Below are 19,261 nucleotides of genomic sequence, written 5' to 3'. Positions count from 1 at the left end.
CTGGGCTAAAGAGGTCCCGCAAACGTAAACATTTTCTGTTTAAAATGTAACACGAACATAACGAACAATGAATTATATTCTTGGTTCATCTTCTTTGGTTCTTTCGGTAAAGTCACGTAGAATGAGAATAAAATAATAAATTGATAAAATAAAATAACACAATAATATTCTCACGACGTTTCGGCCACAACACAAGCGGCATTCATCAGGTGAAGGGACGAGACTGTCTGGTAGGACAGCGCTGGAGTGAAAAAGCCACGCTCAGATCACGACCTTTAAGCTGTGTGAGAAGAAACAAAGCGCCTTGACAAAGGAATTAGCATATAATTTAGCATTGAAATGGCTGAGTGATTAGCTTGTGACTGGTCACAGAAATGGCTATGTTAAAGTTAAAGCATACATTTCCGCAGAGGCACCCCTTGACAAAGGAATTAGCATAGAATTTAGCATTGAAATAGCTAAGTTAAAGCATACACATCCGCAGAGGCACCCCTTGACAAAGGAATTAGCATAGAATTTAGCATTGAAATAGCTGAGTGATTAGCTTGTAACTGGTCACAGAAATAGCTATGTTAAAGTCAGAGCATACACATTCACCGAGGCACCTAGTACAAATCAAACAGGAGAATTTAGCATTGAAATAACTAGGCGAATTTAGCATTGAAATAACCGAGTGATTAGCTAGTGACTGGTCACAGAAATGGCTATGTTGAAGTCAAGGCCTACACATCTGAGCTATTCACAGTAACTGGGTATACAATACAATATATAATGAATACTATATAGTGCACCAATAAAAAACTAAAATAGAAATTACCTTAATGTTATCAATAAACTCTATATTCTCCAATCAGCTAAGCTACCAACAATAAGTCGTTATATATCACAATGCTATATGGCGAAAAATTGGGTGGATTCTTACCCTCAACTTTAGCAACACGGATAGCTACGGGCCCCGTTCAGACGGACGAGTTCATCCATGGTCGGAACAGAGGAGGGGGAGAGAGACAGCTGCGAGGCGCTATTATACTCCATGTTGTAAACCATACCATTAACCGTGGTGTGAGAGGTATTAAGAGTCAATGCTGGCGAAAGAGCTGCAGTCTGAAGGCCATCGTAAAATACAATTAATTAAGAACGGAAATGGTTTAAAACATCTTTCCAATGGTTACTAAGCCAGAATCCATCTTCTCGGTTGAAATTGTCTCTGTGCTTGTATATGTGAATGGCCTCATGAACGAATCTCTCATGGTAGCCGGTTGGTTTGCAAAGAACCTCCGTCTTGGAGAAGTCAATGTCATGTGAGCCCACTGAATTATAACAGTGATCTGCCACGGCAGAGGAGTTCGTTCTACCGTGTTTCAAGTCTGCTTTATGTCCGCGGATGCGGTCCGAGATATGTCGTTGGGTTTCTCCAATGTAGCTACTACCACAGAGGCACTTTAGTTTGTAAACGCCCGGGTACTGCATGTCTGGAACAGCATCTTTTACAGATGGAACTAAATCACGGATTTTATGTACTGTGTTGAATCGGACCTGGATCTTGTGTTTATTCAGGATTTTGGAGCTCTTTTTAGTGACCCCTGCAATGTAGGGTAAGGTGATGGTTTTGAGTGGCTCCACAAGAGGATCCTTCTTCATGACTGGAGTGATGGCTTTGCGGATTGTGTAGTCGGAGTAAAAATTAGCCCTGAGAGCCTGGTGTACGTGCTTGAGTTCACTGGTAATGTGTTCCTGGTCGGAAATGCATTGGGCTCTATGGTATAGCGTCTTGATGAGGGAGTTCTTCTGGGATGGATGGTGGTGGGAATCCGGTTTCAAGTAAGCATCTGTATGGGTAGCTTTCCTGTAGACAGAGTGGCTCATTGAACCATCATGTCTCCTTTTAATTAAGACATTCAAAAAGGGTATTTTGCCATCTTATGGCCTTCCAAAGATACACAAAGAAGATACACCCCTTCGTCCCATCGTCTCTACTATCAACTCCCCCACCTATAAACTGGCACGTTTTCTTGCTGATATACTGCGACCTTTCACTGGAAAAACCACCTCTGCGGTACTAAATTCTACTCACCTGGTATCGACAATCAAAGGCATTTCCCTGTCCCCAGACGACCTGCTTGTCAGTTTTGATGTGGTGTCCTTGTTCACCAAAGTGCCGGTACCTGACACCATCGCTATCATTGAAGACCTGGTTCATCAAGGACTGCATACTGATGTACCCCCCCTGGTGAGACATTGCTTAACCAACACATACTTCACCTGGAATGGAACTTTCTACAAACAAACTGAGGGCACCCCAATGGGCTCCCCCTATCTCCGGTTGTAGCCAACGTATTCATGGAAAAATTTGAAACTGACGCCATCCAGACTGCCACTCTACGCCCGACCTTATGGAAGAGGTACGTGGATGACACCTTTGTCATCTGGCCACATGGCCAGCCATCAGATTTTCAAACGTATAAATAAAGACATTGCTTACAAATATCAGCTCTATGTTTTCAAGCAAATACATTTTGGGTAGTGAATTAATTATAGTCTAAATAAGATACACATGACGAATTGTAGGCAATTATAGTTATAATCAAAGACATTTTTAAACAATCACGTGGTCCCTGTAGTCGCCGTTAGAGACACAATCTGCTTGAAACAGTTTATCAACATATATGAATACATTGATTCGAATAAGCAGAGTTAATTTCCTATTCATGGCATGCCAGTTATGTGTCAGTTTTCGATATCAACATCACCTTATAAAAGAATAACATTTAAAATACGCACAGACAAGTATTCATTCGTAATTATTGACAGGCATATGAACAAAATTGCAAGCACCGTGTAAAAGCAATTATCATGAGAACATCGTGAATGCTTGGGAGCTTATTGTCTCTCGCTCCTGGTGAGAGATTGACCCAACCCACAGGTCCACAAAGACTGGCCGCCCTTACTCTGCAGGTTGAACCTAGGAGCTGAGTGTTCAACTTCACATTCTTGTCATTAAAGGCCTGTGACAAAGGTGCATCTATTGGAGCGACATCGTCTCTGGCTTACACATCTACCGGGTCTCCACTTGACTTTGTATTGTCTAGGAAGTCCACCCACACCTCCACTTCCACAAACTGGTGGGAGTTGCCTCGCTCTGCCTCACAGTCAGAATTCTCCTCCTGCTTCACGTTGCCTCTGTCGATGTGAAGGTCCCATTTTGGAGTTGAATCTTCATCTTCACATTTCACCTTCACTTCTTCACATTTCACCATCACCTCTTCCCTCTTCACCATCACTTCTTCCCTCTTCACCATTACCTCTTCCCTCTTCACCATCACTTCTTCCCTCTTCACCATCACTTCTTCCCTCTTCACCATCACCTCTTCATATTTCACCTCGATACCTTTAAAAGTGTCCAAGCTGGGATTTTCTTCCGGTTCGTGTTTCATGAGGGATGGGCTCATTGCGGCACTTTGACTTTCACAAGCTGATTTCAGACTCCACTCCTTGTGGATCTTCTGATGCTTTTGTGTTCTCTGGTGTACTTGAAGATGTGGTTGCTGTGCAAACGCCTTCCCACACACACTGCACCAGAAGGGTTTCTCTCCTGTGTGAGTTCTCTGGTGTTCTACAAGAAGAGATGAACGTGCAAACGCCTTCACGCACACACTGCACTTGAAGGGTTTCTCTCCTGTGTGTGTTCTCTGGTGTATTACAAGAGCAGATGAATATCCAAACACCTTTCCACACACAATGCACTTGAAGGGTTTCTCTCCCGTGTGTGTTCTCTGGTGTGCTACAAGAGTAGATGATTGTGCAAACCCCTTCCCACACACAGTGCACTTGAAGGGTTTCTCTCCCGTGTGTGTTCTCTGGTGTATTACAAGAGCAGATGAATATGCAAACACCTTTCCACACACAATGCACTTGAAGGGTTTCTCTCCCGTGTGTGTTCTCTGGTGTGCTACAAGAGTAGATGAATGTGCAAACGCCTTCCCACACACAGTGCACTTGAAGGGTTTCTCCCCCGTGTGTGTTCTCTGGTGTTCTACAAGAGTAGATGAACGTGCAAACGCCTTCCCACACACACTGCACTCGAAGGGTTTCTCTCCCGTGTGTGTTCTCTGGTGTTCTACAAGAGTAAATGAACGTGCAAATGCCTTCCCACACACACTGCACTTGAAGGGTTTCTCTCCTGTGTGAGTTCTCTCGTGCTGTGTGAAATCTCCAGTACGATCCGTGCTGTATGCACACCGGTCGCATTGGAGCCTTGTCCTACCGAGCTGCGCTGAGTGCATTTGCTCCATCAGACCAATTCTGCGGAGGAAGCGTCAGAGGAAGCGTCAGCTGGAGACAGAAAAAAATAATATCCACACCATCTACACGTCAGTATCGAGGCACAGAGGAATGCATATATAGTCACATGTGACTTACACGTCTATATTCATATATTCATGATGTAGTAAAACGTTTCCCAAATTCATCACACGGGCTGTTATGGCACACAATGAGAAGGCAAATGGTTATAAACATGTTTGGGAGCCCTCGTATCTTCAAAATGAATGTTCACCAAAAACTCCGAGCACACAATTTCGGCTGTCTGGCTACAAAAGGAATATATGAGAGCTAAATTCAGCTGACATAGCAAAGGGTGTTGAAAACAATACTATTTGCGTTAGGCAGAAATGCATAAATTAATGTTCAATCGCAACTTAGATGTGTGAATCCAGGCTCAGATGTCCTTGAATGCTGGGATGAACAGTTCTGACTTCAGCTGCACGTGTGTGCTGTGTTAACTTCCTGTTTCCATTCTTATAAAGAGTTCCAGAGGAAAACAAAAGTAAACTATTGTTATGCTATAACCTCCGTGTTCAACAGAGTTAATAGACGTTACTGCAAACACAAACTGTACACTGTCACTGGGTAAACAGGCGGTGGCGTGTCTAGAATCACGCCTGGCCACCTTCATCTGCTTGGCATGAATGCTTCCTCACTCCACCAAGTAATTAATTGAGGATCAACGAACACAGCCGAGGCTAACTGGAGTTTGCGTGTCTCTCTCCGTGGTGAGATGTTAACTACCTCACCTGGTATACAGGAAGTCGTGGGTTCGATCCCGACCCTGACGCCTGCTGTATATTTGGAGTTTGCGGGTCCCTCCGTTTAGCGTCTTTGACCGATAGACATTGACACACGTATTCTTGTTTCTTTTGGTAAAGTTACGAAGATAGAAAATAACAATAACAGATAATACAATTACATTAAATAAAGATTACTTGTGTTGCGATCAAAACGACGTGAGTTTTTTTGCTTTATTTACAATGTTTTAATTATTTTTATTGTTATTTTTATTTAATTTTCTATCTACGTGACTTTACCGAAAGAACCAAGAATATTAATTCCTGCAGTCACCAAAGTTTTAAGTCAAAACATTCACACACGTTGACAAAGCCTCACCTTGTGTTGTTGTGGGCAGGTCGCTTCTGATAACAAGAGCGGTATAGCAGCTCAAGCGGGCTTGGCCTGGTGAAAAAAATAAAAACTGCATGAATATTTACAATAAAACAAAGTTACAAAGTGGCGAGCCGGGTGAAGACAAATTAAACTTAAGCGAGATAATTTAAGTAAACGCAATCAGGCGAGGGCAGGAGGCAAGGCCCCGCGTGGCTAGGCCCCACGTTGTAAAGTTCCAACCTGGACATTGATTCCCATGCTCGCTGCTACTCAACTGACATCCCTACGAGAGAGAGCGAGGCTCTACCTCGGTAAACAACAACAACCACCACCACAATCGCAATGAGAATTTCTCACCTCGGATTTCAGTGCAGAAAGCGATAGCTTCCTGTTACCTAGTGACGTCACGCGGCAGCAGGGGCGTGACGTCACATCCGGAGTACGAGACACGCTCCTCCCACAATGAGCGGCTCCGTAGCTAAATAAATTAGAGAATAAATAAATTATGTTAATGTTACTCGTCCCATATGTCGTGGGCAATGAACCCGTCGCAATAAACTCGCGACGGCTTTAACGAACACACTATGTTAATGAACCGCCAGTCACTGGGCGTAGCTTTGCCCAAATAAGGATTGGCACTATGCTCTTTGGTTCAATTGGGTAAAGTCACGTAGGTGAAAATAAAATAACAAAAAATCACGACGTTTCGGCCAGAACACAAGCGGCCTTCATCAGGTGAAGGGATGAGACTGTCTGGAGGACAGCGCTGGAGTGGGAGAAGCCACGCTTAGATCACGACCTTTAAGCTTGTGATCGCGGCATCTTTTGAGGAAGGTCAGCGTCTCGATGAGTTGCGACTTCTTGTCCCGTTGTCTGTTAAAAGCTCTAACAGATAGGTGAAAACCCTCCCCATAGAGGTTATCAATTCTAGATTTAAAGCTTTCGTGACTGCTAGGATCCATACTCTTTGGTTCTATTGGGTAAAGTCACGTAGGTAAAAATAAAATAACAAAAAAATCACGACGTTTCTTTTGTTATTTCTTTTGTTATTTTATTTTCACCTACGTGACTTTACCCAATAGAACCAAAGAGTATGGATCCTAGCAGTCACGAAAGCTTTAAATCTAGAAAGGATTGGCACTGGCAGTGGCAGTGACCCAAGCAGAGGTGATGTCACGCTCAAGAGCGCGGTGGAATACCTTGGTGACATGACGTCACTAGCGAGGTACACCTCACCCTGGCGTTTCACGCCGATGAAGTAATGCTGAGTGGTGACGTCAGAGAGCGGGGTTGGAGTTTAAGTTGATTTAGATTCATTTTCATTGCTCGCTCCCTTGGGTGCGTGGGCTCAGCTACAACTACTACGTGGACATTATTGTGTATACACTGTGTGTGTGTGTACACTGTGTGTATACACTGTGTGTCTGTGTATACTGTGTGTGTACTGTGTGTGTGTACACTGTGTGTGTGTACACTGTGTGTGTACACTGTGTGTGTGTACACCGTGTGTGTGTACACTGTGTGTGTGTGTACACTGTGTGTGTGTACACTGTGTGTGTACAGTGTGTGTGTGTACACTGTGTGTGTGTACACTGTGTGTATACACTGTGTGTGTACACTGTGTGTGTACACTGTGTGTGTGTACACTGTGTGTGTACACTGTGTGTGTGTACAGTGTGTGTGTGTGTACACTGTGTGTGTATACACTGTGTGTGTACACTTCTAGATTTAAAGCTTTCGTGACTGCAAGGATCCATACTCTTTGGTTCTATTGGGTAAGGTCACGTAGGTAAAAGACGTTGTACTGTCCCCTGACGATATCCTTGTCAGCTTCGATGTGGTCTCTTTGTTCACCAAGGTCCCAGTGCCTGATACCATTGAAATTATTGAAAATTTGGTCCATGGACTAGACCCCGACACACCTGCACTGGTTAGGCACTGCCTCAACAATACCTACTTTACTTGGAATGGCTCCTTCTACAAACAAAATGAGGGTACCCCCATAGGATCCCCCTTATCACCAGTTATAGCCAATATTTTCATGGAGAAATTTGAATCAGACGCCATCCAGACTTCCACCCTCAGACCTTCCCTGTGGAAGAGATATGTGGATGACACTTTCGTCATTTGGCCACATGGCCTCCCAGCTCTGAACCTTTTCCTACACCACATCAATTCTAAACATCCCGCCATCAAATTCACCATGGAAGTGGAGAAAGATGGCAAGCTACCATTCTTAGATGTTCTGTTTGAGAGGAGACCTGATGGCTCATTGGGGCATTCTGTCTACAGGAAACCCACCCACACAGATTCCTACTTGAAACCTGATTCCCACCACCACCCAGCCAAAAAGAATTCTCTCATCAAAACTTTATACCATAGGGCTCATTGCATTTCGGACCAACACCACCTGACCAGTGAATTAAAACATGTACACCTGGCCCTCAAAAGGAATGGTTACTCTGACCGTACCATCCGCCAAGCTGTTTCTCCCTCCATACAGAAACAACCACTTGATACTCCGGTCAAAACCACCACACTACCATATATAGCAGGCGTTACTAAAAAGATTTCCAAAATTCTAAACAAACACAAGATCCAGGTCCGGTCCAATACAGTACACAAAATTCGTGATCTGATCCCATCCGTGAAGGATGTCATTCCTGACTTACAGTACCCCGGGGTTTACAAATTGAGTTGTACCTGCGGTGATTGCTATATCGGGAAGACAAAGCGACATGTCTCTGACCGAATTCGCGAGCACAAATCAGATTTGAAACACGGCAAAACGAATTCTTCTGCCGTGGCTGATCACTGTTACAACGCTGTGGGTGATCACGATATAATTTTCTGCGATACCAAGGTTCTTTGCAAACCCACGGGTTTTTATCAGAGATTTGTTCACGAGGCAATTCAGATCTACAAACACAGACACAATTTCAACCGAGAAGATGGTTTCAAATTTAGCAACGATTGGAAAGATGTTCTAAATCGAACTAAACATTAAACTAATTTCAATGGTACAGTATATTTTTCAAGTAGTGGTACCCCAAACTTTCGCAGCTCTTATAAATTCCCTTTTCACACCATCAATAGGTAAACTCTCCCCCCCCCCGCGCCAAACGGCAAGTCCACCGGCACGTACAACACCTCTTTTCTAAAATCGGCCAATCAAATGCTAATTTTTATGCTAATTTCTTTGTCAGGACACCTTGTTTGCTCGCACACAGTTTAAAGGTCCGCGGTCTGAGCGTGGTTGTGTTTCGCTAAATTCTCCTGTTTGATTGGTACTAGGTGCCTCGGTGAATGTATATGCTCTGACTTTAACATAGCTATTTCTGTGACCAGTTACAAGCTAATCACTCAGCTATTTCAATGCTAAATTCTATGCTAATTCCTTTGTCAAGGGGTGCCTCTGCCGATGTGTATACTTTAACTTAGCTATTTCAATGAGCCATTTCAATGCTAAATTATATGCTAATTCCTTTGTAAAGGCGATTTGTTTCTTCTCTCACAGCTTAAAGGTCGTGATCTGCGCGTGGCTTTTTCCACTCCAGCGCTGTCCTCCAGACAGTCTCGTCCCTTCACCTGATGAAGGCCGCTTGTGTTGTGGCCGAAACGTCGTGATTTTTGTTATTTTATTTTTTACCTACGTGACTTTACCCAATAGAACCAAAGAGTATGGATCCTAGCAGTCACGAAAGCTTTAAAATCTAGAATAGAAATGTAATGCATTACAACACAGTCGGCCAACATAAGAGTCAACACCCCACCTGGTTGATAACGTTCTTCCAAAGATTGCTCAATTTGAAAGAGAGACAAAACACAGACACGGAGACATAGACAGAGAGAGATCACATGGAGACACACAGAGAGAGATACACACATACAGTGAGGGTAAAAAGTATTTGATCCCCTGCTGATTTTGTACGTTTGCCCACTGACAAAGAAATGATCAGTCTATAATTTTAATGGAAGGTTTAATTGAACAGTGAGAGACAGAATAACAACAAAAAAATCCAGATAAACGCATGTCAAAAATGTTATAAATTTATTTGCATTTTAATGAGGGAAAAAAGTATTTGACCCCTCTGCAAAACATGACTTAGTACTTGGTGGCAAAACCCTTGTTGGCAATCACAGAGGTCAGACGTTTCTTGTAGTTGGCCACCAGGTTTGCACACATCTCAGGAGGGATTTTGTCCCACTCCTCTTTGCAGATCTTCTCCAAGTCATTAAGGTTTCGAGGCTGACGTTTGGCAACTCGAACCTTCAGCTCCCTCCAGATTTCCTATGGGATTAAGGTCTGGAGACTGGCTAGGCCACCCCAGGACCTTAATGTGCTTCTTCTTGAGCCACTCCTTTGTTGCCTTGGCCGTGTGTTTTGGGTCATTGTCATGCTGGAATACCCATCCACCATCCATTTTCAATGCCCTGGCTGAGGGAAGGAGGTTCTCACCCAAGATTTGACGGTACATGGCCCCGTCCATCGTCCCTTTGATGCGGTGAAGTTGTCCTGTCCCCTTAGCAGAAAAACACCCCCAAAGCATAATGTTTCCACCTCCATGTTTGACGGTGGGGATGGTGTTCTTGGGGTCATAGGCAGCATTCCTCCTCCTCCAAACACGGCGAGTTGAGTTGATGCCAAAGAGTTCCACTTTGGTCTAATCCGACCAAAACACTTTCACCCAGTTGTCCTCTGAATCATTCAGATGTTCATTGGCAAACTTCAGACGGGCATGTATATGTGCTTTCTTGAGTAGGGGGACCTTGCAGGCGCTGCAGGATTTCAGTCCTTCACGGTGAAGTGTGTTATCAATTGTTTTCTTGGTGACTATGGTCCCAGCTGCCTTGAGATCATTAACAAGATCCTCCCGTGTAGTTCTGGGCTGATTCCTCGCCGTTCTCATGATCATTGCAACTCCACGAGGTGAGATCTTGCATGGAGCCCCAGGCCGAAGGAGATTGACAGTTTTTTTGTGTTTCTTCCATTTGCGAATAATCGCACCAACTGTTGTCACCTTCTCACCAAGCTGCTTGGCAATGGTCTTTTAGCCCATTCCAGCCTTGTGTAGGTCTACAATCTTGTCCCTGACATCCTTGGAGAGCTCTTTGGTCTTGGCCATGGTGGAGAGTTTGGGATCTGATTGATTGATTGCTTCTGTGGACAGGTGTCTTTTATACAGGTAACGAGCTGAGATAATGGGCACTCCCTTTAAGAGTGTGCTCCTAATCTCAGCTCGTTACCTGTATAAAAGACACCTGGGAGCCAGAAATCTTTCCGATTGAGAGGGGGTCAAATACTTATTTCCCTCATTAAAATGCGAATCAATTTATAAAATTTTTGACATGCATTTATCTGGATTTTCTTGTTGTTATTCTGTCTCTCACTGTTCAAATAAACCTACCATTAAAATTATAGACTGATCATTTCCTTGTCAGTGGGCAAACGTACAAAATCAGCAGGGGACCAAATACTGTTTTCCCTCACTGTAGGCACACAGAGAAACAATGCCTCTGTGTCGAGGCCTTAAATAGAGAGAGAGAGGGGGGCAGAGAGAAAGGGGAGGGGGTGTAGAGAAATCCGCGAGTCAATGCAAGGCCGTAGCCATGGAGTCAACATTGGGGGGGACCAAATCTACCAGGGGCTCTGGGGTCCCCCCCCCCCCAGAAAAAAATCTAAATTTGAAAACGAATTTCCTGACATTTCCTAAAATATTGAAAAATTTCACTAACACATGGGATGGAATATTTTTGTTATTTGATACAATAATGTATAATATTGTATTGTATTACATTGCTCTGTGTTGTTTATTCTTTAACTTTTCTTGTTTCATAGTATGTATTGGCAGAGATTAGGGATTCATAAAGTACAAGGCAATCATACAAACACAAATCTACGCATTGTTACATGAAGACCACATGTCCACATTTTGTGGCCAAGGTTTAGCAAATTGTTTTATTAACATAGCATAGCAATTATTATTTTAAAAAATACTTTCATAGCAATATATTGGGGGGGACATTTTGAGCATATATGATTATTGGGGGGGGATATGTCCCGCCCCAATATATATTATAATTCTTATAACATATTATAATTACGGCCTTGTGTCAATGAGAGATTTGGAACTTTGGTGACTGCGGGAAATAATAATAACACGAGGACACGCAGAGAGAGAGAGAAAGCTCACTTATATTCTTGGCTCTTTCGGTAAAGTCACCACGTAGAAGGGAAACAATAAAATAATAAAAATATAAAACAACAAAATTCTCACGTTTCGACTGCAACACAAGCAATCATCATCAGGTGTGAAAGCCACGGCAAGAAAATTTGAAAACCACAGAAAGGAAATTTCAAAATGTTCTTGCTGATGGTTTTCACACCTGATGATGATTGCTTGTGTTGCAGTTGAAACGTCGTGATAATTTTATTGTTTTATATATTTTTATTATTTTATTGTTTCCCTTCTACGTGGTGGTGACTTTACCGAAAGAACCAAGAATATGAATCCCTGCAGTCAAGAAAGCTTTAAATCAAAAGCTCACTTAATCAAACAAACTGAGTAAAACTTGGAAATGTAATGCAATGCAACACAGAGAGTCGGTCAACACACAATAAACGCATAGCCTGGTAGATTACTTTCTTACAAAGATTGCTCAACTAAGCGAGATAATTAAAGCAAACGCGATCAGGCGAGGGCAGGAGGCAAGGCCCCGCGTGGCTAGGCCCCGCGTTGTAAAGTTCCAACCTGGACATCGATTCCCATGCTCGCTGCTACTCAATTGACATCCCTACGAGAGAGCGAGGCTCTACCTCGGTAAACAACAACCACCACCACAACCACCACAACTGCGATGAGAATTTCTCACCTCGGATTTCAGTTCACGCACGGAGCGGCAGATTTCTGTTACCTCGTGACGTCACGCAGCAGCAGGATTGGTGACGTCACTTGCGTGGTACAAGACACTCCCCTCCCGCAACGAGCGGGTCTTAATTTAAATAAATTATGTTAATGAGCCCAGCCCATACGTGGAGGGATGGGGCGTGGGTGCTGAACCCGTCGCAATAAACTCGCGACAGTCGACACGAATATATTATGTTAATGAGCCGCCAGTCACCGGGCGTAGCTTTGCCCAAATAAGGATTGTACTTGAACAGATAACGCAAGTTGACCCAGGCAGAGGTGACGTCACGCTCAAGGGCGCGGTAGACGGGGTGGGGTGAATACCTTGGTGACATGACGTCACTGGCGAGGTACACCTCCCCCTGGCGTTTCACGCCGAGGTGATGCTGAGTAGTGACGCCACAGAGCTGGATTGGAGTTTAAGTTGATTTAGATTCATTTTCCATTGCTCCCTCCCTTGAACTCAGCAACAACAACGTGGACATTGCATCCCACTGGGATTTTTAGCACACAGCGTTGGTGTACGGTGCTTTTCTCAGGAACATTTTGCTGTTTTTTTCATGGATTTTCTGTTTGCAGAGTCACACAAAGTAGTAACTTTAAGATGTGTTTTTTGTTTTTGTTTGTGTTTGTTGTGGTTGCACTTGATTCAAGAGCCGAATGGCTCACAGGGGTATACCAAATATATATCAACTGAAACTATTGTGTACACACTGTGTGTATGTAAACTGTGTGTGTACACTGTGTGTGCGTACACTGTGTGTACACACTGTGTGTGTGTATGTACACTGTGTGTCACTGTGCCTGGCATAAGCGTCGTGGTGACGTCACCGCCACTTAGTGGAGAATGGCGGTTGTTGTGTCACTGTGTGTGTGTACACTCTGTGTGTACACTATGTGTCACTGTGTGTCACTGTGTGTATATATACACTGTGTGTGTACCCTGTGTGTGTACACTGTGTGTATACACTGTATGTGTGTACACTGTGTGTGTACAGTGTATACCCTGTGTATGTGTACAGTGTATACACTGTGTGCGTGTACAGTGTGCGTGTACACTGTCTGTGTGTACACTGTGTATACACTGTGTGTGTACGCTATGTGTGTATACACTGTGTGTGTACACTGTGTGCATGTGTACACTGTGTGTACACTGTGTGTACATTGTGTGTGTACACTGTGTGTACACTGTGTGTACACTGTTTGTGTCCGAACCCCCGGCAAGGCCATCTACTTAATGACGAGAGAAAATTCACACGAAATGTCCTTTTCAATGAAGTCTTCCAGATGTAAATTGATACAAGCTTTTAATGAAGAAATAAAATCATCTAATTCAAAACACAACACAATTCAAAGATGTTTCATTTTAAAACTTCAAAACGGAGCATGGGGTACTTGCGTGAATGCATTCCTTCGTGTGCCGTAAATGTTGTGACTTTCCTGGCCTGAAGGCCGTCAATGTGTTGGACCATTATTGGTGCACAGCGTCTCAACAACAGCAGTGGGGTTTGCTTCAACCGATAGGTAACGAACATCCAGACGTGAATCAGCAAGGAGCATTTCTAGTCCTAGTTAGACAAAATCTACGTCAACACGTAAGACAAAACTACAATTCGTGTTGTAGAGAATGTACCTCCTCCTATACGTGTAACTTTCAAGTGGTATGCCTTGTAACTGATGAATGATCCGAGCGTGCTCCCTATTTCAAAGACGATGAGTTGCTCCAGAGGCAGACGCTTCGTGAAACACAAGAGTTCTCTGTACAGGTTACTTCCAAAACACACACCCACTTTGTCCTAACATCACTTATTCAATGTGTGAATCTCAGACAAAATATTACATGTACGCGCACAATCAGACGAGTATTCATTCTAAATCATTGACGGGCATATTAGCAACATTGAATTACTGCAGCAAAATTGACTGCATCACGTTACATCGTATTAACAAGAAGTTATTTTACAAATACGCACCGTCTGCTTAACAGTGTATGTACAACATACTATTGTTGCGTCATTCAAAACGAGTAGGCCGTTGCATGCTGGCGTCTGGGTCAAAATGTATCAAACTCTAAACATTACGCTACAAATAATAGATCACGGAGTTTCGATGGCAACACAAGCAATCGTCATCAGGTGGGACAAGCACAGCAGCAATAAGAAGAAACTGCTGGAGTAGGCGCCTACCACTTCAGCGTCTTCTTCTTGCTGTGGTTGTCCCACTTGATGACGATTGCTTGTCTTGTGATCTAAACGCCGTGATCTGTTATGTTTCTACCCACGTGGTGACTTTACCGAAAGAACTCAAGAGTGTGGATTCCTGCAGTCACGAAAGCTTCGAATCAAGATTACCTACAAACTACACAACTGAGATGACGCATCAATCATCGCCCCCTACTGACAGGCTCTTGGTCACATGGAGGCTGGTGCAGGGCCACCACCTTGTGTCACACAGGGGTAGCTGCTACTTGGGGATGCTCTTCGAGCATTTCAGACGAGGTACTACACAAAACTCCGAGTTGCTGAGGCGGTTAAGCAAGCACCACGCAAAAACAATTATGATAACATCATGAATGTTTGGGAGCTTTATGGCTCTCGCTCCTAGTGAGAGATTAACCCAACCCACAGGTCCACAAAGACTGGCCGCTCTTACTCTGCAGGTTGAACCTAGGAATTGAGTGTTCAACTTCACATTCTTGTCATTAAAGGCCTGTGACAAAGGTGCATCTATTGGAGCGACATAGTCTCTGGCTTACACATCTACCGGGTCTCCACTTGACTTTGGATTGTCTCGGAGGAAGTCCACCCACACCTCCACTTCCACAAACTGCTGGGAGTTGCCTCGCTCTGCCTCACAGTCAGAATTCTCCTCCTGCTTCACGTTGCCTCCATCGATGTGAAGGTCGGATTTTGAAGTTGAATTTTCATCTTCACATTTAACCTGCACTTCTTTGCTCTTCATCATCACTTCTTCCCTCTTCACCATCACCTCTTCGCTCATCACTTCTTCCCTCTTCACCATCACCTCTTCACATTTCACCTCGATACCTTTAAGTGTCAAAGCTGGGATTTTCCTCCGGTTCTTGTTTCATGAAGGATGGGCTCATTGCAGCACTTTGACTTTCACAAGCTGACTTCAGACTAAACTCCTTGTGGATCTTCTGATGCTTGTGCGTTCTCTGGTGTACTTGAAGATTTGATGAATCTGCAAACGCCTTCCAGCAGAGTGCACCTGAAGGGTTTCTCTCCTGTGTGTGTTCTCTGGTGTTTTTGAAGAACAGATGACTGTGAAAATGCCTTTCCACACACACTGCACTTGAAGGGTTTCTCTCCCGTGTGTGTTCTCTGGTGTCTTTGACGATTTGATGAATCTGCAAACGCCATCCCGCACAGAGTGCACCTGAAGGGTTTCTCTTCCGTGTGTGTTCTCTCGTGTCTTTGAAGATGTGACACATGTACAAACGCCATCCTGCACAGAATGCACCTGAAGGGTTTCTCTCCTGTGTGTGTTCTCTGGTGTTCTCTAAGATATGATGACTGTGCAAACGCCATCCCGCACACACTGCACCTGAAGGGTTTCTCTCCTGTGTGTGTTCTCTGGTGTTTTTGAAGAACAGATGACTGTGAAAATACCTTTCCACACACACTGCACTTGAAGGGTTTCTCTCCCGTGTGTGTTCTCTGGTGTCTTTGACGATTTGATGAATCTGCAAACGCCATCCCGCACAGAGTGCACCTGAAGGGTTTCTCTCCCGTGTGTGTTCTCTCGTGTCTTTGAAGATGTGACACATGTACAAATGCCATCCTGCACAGAATGCACCTGAAGGGTTTCTCTCCTGTGTGTGTTCTCTGGTGTACTTTAAGATGTGGTGACTGTGCAAACGCCATCCCACACACAGTGCACTTGAAGGGTTTATCTCCTGTGTGTGTTCTCTGGTGTTTTTTAAGACCAGATGACTGTGAAAATGCCTTCCCACACACACTGCACTTGAAGGGTTTCTCTCCTGTGTGTGTTCTCTGGTGGGTCTGAACAACTAATGAACGTGCAAACGCCTTCCCGCACAAGGTGCACCTGAAGGGTTTCACTCCCGTGTGTGTTCTCTGGTGTCTTTGCAGATTTGATGACTGTGCAAATGCCTTCCCACACACACTGCACTTGAAGGGTTTCTCTCCCGTGTGTGTTCTCTGGTGTATTTGCAGATTTGATGACTGTGAAAATGCCTTCCCACACACACTGCACTTGAAGGGTTTCTCTCCTGTGTGTGTTCTCTGGTGGGTCTGAACAACTAATGAACGTGCAAACGCCTTCCCGCACAAGGTGCACCTGAAGGGTTTCACTCCCGTGTGTGTTCTCTGGTGTCTTTGCAGATTTGATGACTGTGCAAATGCCTTCCCACACACACTGCACTTGAAGGGTTTCTCTCCCGTGTGTGTTCTCTGGTGTATTTGCAGATTTGATGACTGTGAAAATGCCTTCCCACACACAGTGCACTTGAAGGGTTTCTCTCCTGTGTGAGTTCTCTGGTGCCGTGTCAAATTTCCAGTCCGATCCGTGCTGTATGCACGCTGGTCGCATTGTTGACTTGTCATACCGAGCTGCGCTGACTGCATTTGCTCCATCAGACCAATTCTGCGGAGGAAGCGTGAGAGGAAGCGTCAGCTGCAGACAGAAAAAAATAATATCCACACCATCTACACGTCAGTATCGAGGCACAGAGGAATGCATATATAGTCACATGTGACTTACACGTCTATATTCATATATTCATGATGTAGTAAAAACGTTTCCCAAATTCATCACACGGGCTGGTATGGCACACAATGAGAGGGCAAATGGTCATAAACATGCCTGGAAGCCCTCGTATCTTCAAAATGAATGTTCACCCAAAACTCCGAGTACACAATTTCGGCTGTCTGGCTACAAAAGGAATATTTATGAGAGCTAAATTCAGCTGACATAGCAAAGGGTGTTGAAAACAATACTATTTGTGTTATGCAGAAATTCATAAATTAATGTTCAATCGCAACTTAGAGGTGTGAATCCAGGCTCAGATGTCCTTGAATGCTGGGATGAACAGTTCCGATTTCAGCTGCATATGTGTGCTGTGTTCACCTCCTGTTTCCATTCTTATAAAGAGTTCCAGAGGAAAACAAAAATAAACTATTGTTACGGTATAACCTCCGTGTTCAACAGAGTTAATAGACGTTACTGCAAACACAAACTGTACAATGTCACTGGGTAAACAGGCGGTGGCGTGTCTAGAATCACGCCTGGCCACCTTCATCTGCTTGGCATGAATGCTTTCTCACTCCACCAAGTAATTAATTGAGGATCAACGAACATATCCGAGGCTAACTGGAGTTTGCGTGTCTCTCCGTGGTGAGATGTTAACTACCTCACCTGGTATACAGGAAGTCGTGGGTTCGATCCCGACCCTGACGCCTGCTGTATATTTGGAGTTTGCGCGTCACTCCGTTTAGCGTCTTTGACCGATAAGACATTGACACACGTATTCTTGTTGATTTCGGTAAAGTTACGTAGATAGAAAATAACAATAACTGATAATACAATTACATTAAATAAAGACTGCTTGTATTCAAAACGTGAGTTTTTTTGCTTTACTTACAATTTATTTTTATTTATTTAAATTTTATTTTCTACCTATGTTACTTTACCAAAAGAACCAAGAATATTAATTCCTGCAGTCACCAAAGTTTTAAGTCAAAACATTCACACACGTTGACAAAGCCCCACCTTGTGTTGTTGTGGGCAGGTCGCTTCTGATAACAAGAGCGGTATAGCAGCTCAAGCGGGCTTGTCCTGCTGAAAAAAAAAACTGCGTGAATATTTACAATAAAACAAAGTTACAAAGTGGCGAGCCGGGTGAAGACAAATTAAACTTAAGCGAGATAATTAAAGTGAACGCAATCAGGCGAGGGCAGGAGGCAAGGCCCCGCGTGGCTAGGCCCCGCGTTGTAAAGTTCCAACCTGGACATCGATTCCCATGCTCGCTGCTACTCAACTGACATCCCTAAGAGAGAGAGAGGCTCTACCTTGGTAAACAACAACAACAACCACGACCACCACAACAACCACGACCATCAACACGATAATAATTTCTCACCTCAGATTTCAGTGCAAGAGCGAAGCGATCGCTTCCTGTTACCTCGTGACGTCACGCATCAGCAGAAGGTGACATGACGTCACGTCCGGGGTATAAGACACTCCCCTCCCACGAGCGGCTCCGTAACTGAATAAATTATGTTAATGAGCCCGGGCCATATGTCGAGGGATGGGGGCGTGGGTGCTGAACCCGTCCCAATAAACTCGTGACGGCTTTCACGAACTCATTATGTTAATGACCCGCCAGTGACTGGGCGTAGCTTTGCCCAAATAAGGATTGTACCGGAACAGATATCGGCAGTGACCAAGCAGAGGTGACGTCACGCTCAAGGGTGCGGTGGACGGGTGTGGGGTGAGTACCTTGGTGACATGACGTCGCTAGTGAGGCACACCTCCCCCTGGCGTTTCACACCGATGAGGTCATGCTGAGTGGTGACGTCACAGAGCGGGAATGGAGTTTAAGTTGATTTAGAGTTTTAGATTCATTTTCCATTGCTCCATCTCTTGAACAGTGACCCCTTGCGTGCGTGAGCTCAGCAACTACATCGTGGACATTATTGTGTGTACACAATGTTTCTGTGTGTACACACTGTTTCTGTGTGTACACACTGTTTCTGTGTGTACACTGTGTGTACAGACTATGTGTGTGTGTACACTGTGTATGTGCACACTGTGTGTGTGTACACACTGTGTGTGTACGTACACACTGTTTCTGTGTGTACACACTGTGCGTGTGTACACTGTGTGTACAGACTGTGTGTGTGTACACTGTGTGTGTGTACAGTGTGTGT

At 44.2% G+C, this 19,261-nt stretch overlaps 1 protein-coding gene across 1 annotated transcript; it reads right to left on the bottom strand.

Annotated features, from left to right (window-relative positions):
- Positions 1 to 1,873: 1,873 nt before the first annotated feature.
- LOC142915786 (uncharacterized) lies at positions 1,874 to 18,527 on the bottom strand. Its single transcript, XM_076061461.1, has 5 exons — positions 18,472 to 18,527; positions 18,102 to 18,170; positions 15,491 to 16,976; positions 3,366 to 4,298; positions 1,874 to 1,882 (listed from the first exon to the last, which is right to left on the bottom strand). The coding sequence occupies exons 3-5, from the start codon at positions 16,964 to 16,966 to the stop codon at positions 1,874 to 1,876; spliced, it is 2,418 nt and encodes an 805-aa protein (XP_075917576.1). The 5' UTR covers positions 16,967 to 16,976; positions 18,102 to 18,170; positions 18,472 to 18,527.
- Positions 18,528 to 19,261: the final 734 nt, after the last annotated feature.

The sequence above is a fragment of the Petromyzon marinus genome, unplaced genomic scaffold, assembly GCF_048934315.1.
Source record: "Petromyzon marinus isolate PM22_M1 ecotype Great Lakes invasive population unplaced genomic scaffold, UKy_Petmar_22M1.pri1.0 PM_G_Scaffold_35, whole genome shotgun sequence".
NCBI lineage: Eukaryota > Metazoa > Chordata > Hyperoartia > Petromyzontiformes > Petromyzontidae > Petromyzon > Petromyzon marinus.
Note: the sequence above shows the minus strand (reverse complement) of the source record. Positions and strands in the feature narration are given on the sequence as shown.